Raw genomic sequence first — 1,795 nt, 5'->3', positions numbered from 1 at the left:
TTTTCTGCTTTTGTTGTATTGTTTTGGTTTTTTTGAGACAGGCTCTCACATTGTATCCCAGGCTGGTAGGGATCTCAATATGTAGCACAGGTTAGCCTTCACCTCTCAGTGATCCTTTTGCCTCTGCCTTCCAGGTGCTGTATTACAGGTGTGAGCTACAATGCTGGGCTGTGATTTCATTCTGGGCAACCATCCGGAAGAAACCAATCCTCAAAGCCTGTGAAAGGGAATTGTCTTTTGAAAGAGAACAAGACTGGGCTAGAATAGAGGAAGCTCAAATAAACGACACAGAGAAGCTAAGCACAGCTGATCCCAGGTTTATTTAACCTGAACTTAAAGTGAAAATCAATGATTACTGGTCTGGACATGATGTGGTTGCCATGGTTCTCTGACAGTTGTTAACGAAGAGTTGAGCTGGGAGGCATGGGCTGGGAAGCAAGGCTGCACCACTACTGTCATCTGGGAACACTGAAAATGAAGGTGTTTCGTGAAGAAACATGACCAGCGCAGGGGTGAGACTTCTGAACTCATCGGATCATGGCCAGCACTCCAGGCATCAGTTTCTGCTTTATGATGGGGTTGGCAGGTGGAGAGTCCTTAGCCTTCAGGATGACCTGGTGGGCCTCCCGGGAGAGGTTCTCCCCCACTGCTGCTTCCACTCGCTGGCGCCATGCAGCCAGCTTGGGATGCCCTTCAAAGACTTGGCAGCCACCACCTACAGGCTATAGCAAGAAGGGGACAGAATAGAAGTGCATGAGTGAAGCTAAGGACAGGCCCCTTAGGTCTCGAAGGTGTCTCCACACAAATGCACAGACTAGTGGGAGCAGCAAAAACGGGACTTTAGTAGCTGGTTTGGAACCCTCTACATCTTGTGGGCCCACCCTTCCCAGAACACTCACATGTATCAGCTCTGTAATGGCTACCAGGTCAGCAGGGGAGATGTGGGACCCAGTAAGGAAAGCCTTGTCCTGGAGAAACTTGTGCTCGAGCAACTGCAGGTTAGCATCCAATTCTGCCAGTGTGGCTGCCAGCACATCAGGGGGTATTTGCTCACCCAGGAAAACAGGGAACATCACCTGGTAGGTAGTAGGGAAAATGGGGAATTGGGAGACCCCGGCATTTCAGAAGTACCAGGATGATGGGATGACCACCAAGGACAGCAGCGGGTGTAGAGCAGAGCTGGCCTGAGCCTGTAAGACAAGTTGTGGGATGTGTGTGCGTGCGTGCGTGCGTGTGTGTGTATGTGGTGGATGGCAGAGTCAGAGAACCTTTTGGAGGCCAGAAGATTGTGAGTAGATCCCAGACACTGAATACTGAGGTACATTGCTGAATTTTGGTTTTGCTTAAGTTTGCCCGGTTATTCCTTTTTGAAAGGATGTAACATTTTTTTTATTACACAAGTGCCCACAGTTAAGAGACTTTCGATCATTTTAAAGAGACACTGAACTTTTAAGTGATAGAATTATTTGAAGGCTGTGGGACTTTTAAAGTTGCACTGTGCTTTTTTGTGTTTTTTGTTTTTGAGACAGGGTCTCCCTGTATCCCCAATTGGCCTAGAACTCACTGTGTAGACCAGGCTGGCCTCTATCTCACAGAGATTTACCTGCCTTTGCCTCCTGAGTGCATGTGACACCATGCCTGGCTCCCACTTTGCCTGGATTTCTACCCCAGTGCCTGTGTGCTTGAGACATTATCCATAATACGCTCTCAAGTTTCCTTTGGATTATATAATTGTATACATGGGATAAAAAAGAGACAGGTTTTTTTAGGCATCAGTATCCATAGTTAGAGGTGG

General features: G+C 47.9%; 1 protein-coding gene across 1 annotated transcript in view; it reads right to left on the bottom strand.

Annotated features, from left to right (window-relative positions):
* Positions 1–297: 297 nt before the first annotated feature.
* LOC103748819 (glutathione S-transferase theta-1-like) overlaps positions 298–1,795 on the bottom strand; it is a 3,052-nt gene continuing 1,554 nt past the window's right edge. Inside the window, exons 2-3 of the mRNA XM_008851606.3 lie at positions 900–1,076; positions 298–722 (exon numbers count right to left, since the gene is read on the bottom strand). Coding sequence (XP_008849828.2) covers positions 528–722; positions 900–1,076 — 372 coding nt within the window. The 3' untranslated portion in view covers positions 298–527. The remainder of the gene's footprint in view (positions 723–899; positions 1,077–1,795) is intronic.

The sequence above is a fragment of the Nannospalax galili genome, unplaced genomic scaffold (genome assembly GCF_000622305.1).
Source record: "Nannospalax galili isolate Female #2095 unplaced genomic scaffold, S.galili_v1.0 scaffold12426, whole genome shotgun sequence".
In the NCBI taxonomy this organism is placed as follows: domain Eukaryota; kingdom Metazoa; phylum Chordata; class Mammalia; order Rodentia; family Spalacidae; genus Nannospalax; species Nannospalax galili.
The sequence above is the reverse complement of the archived record's forward strand: the minus strand, read 5'-3'. Positions and strand labels throughout refer to the sequence as shown.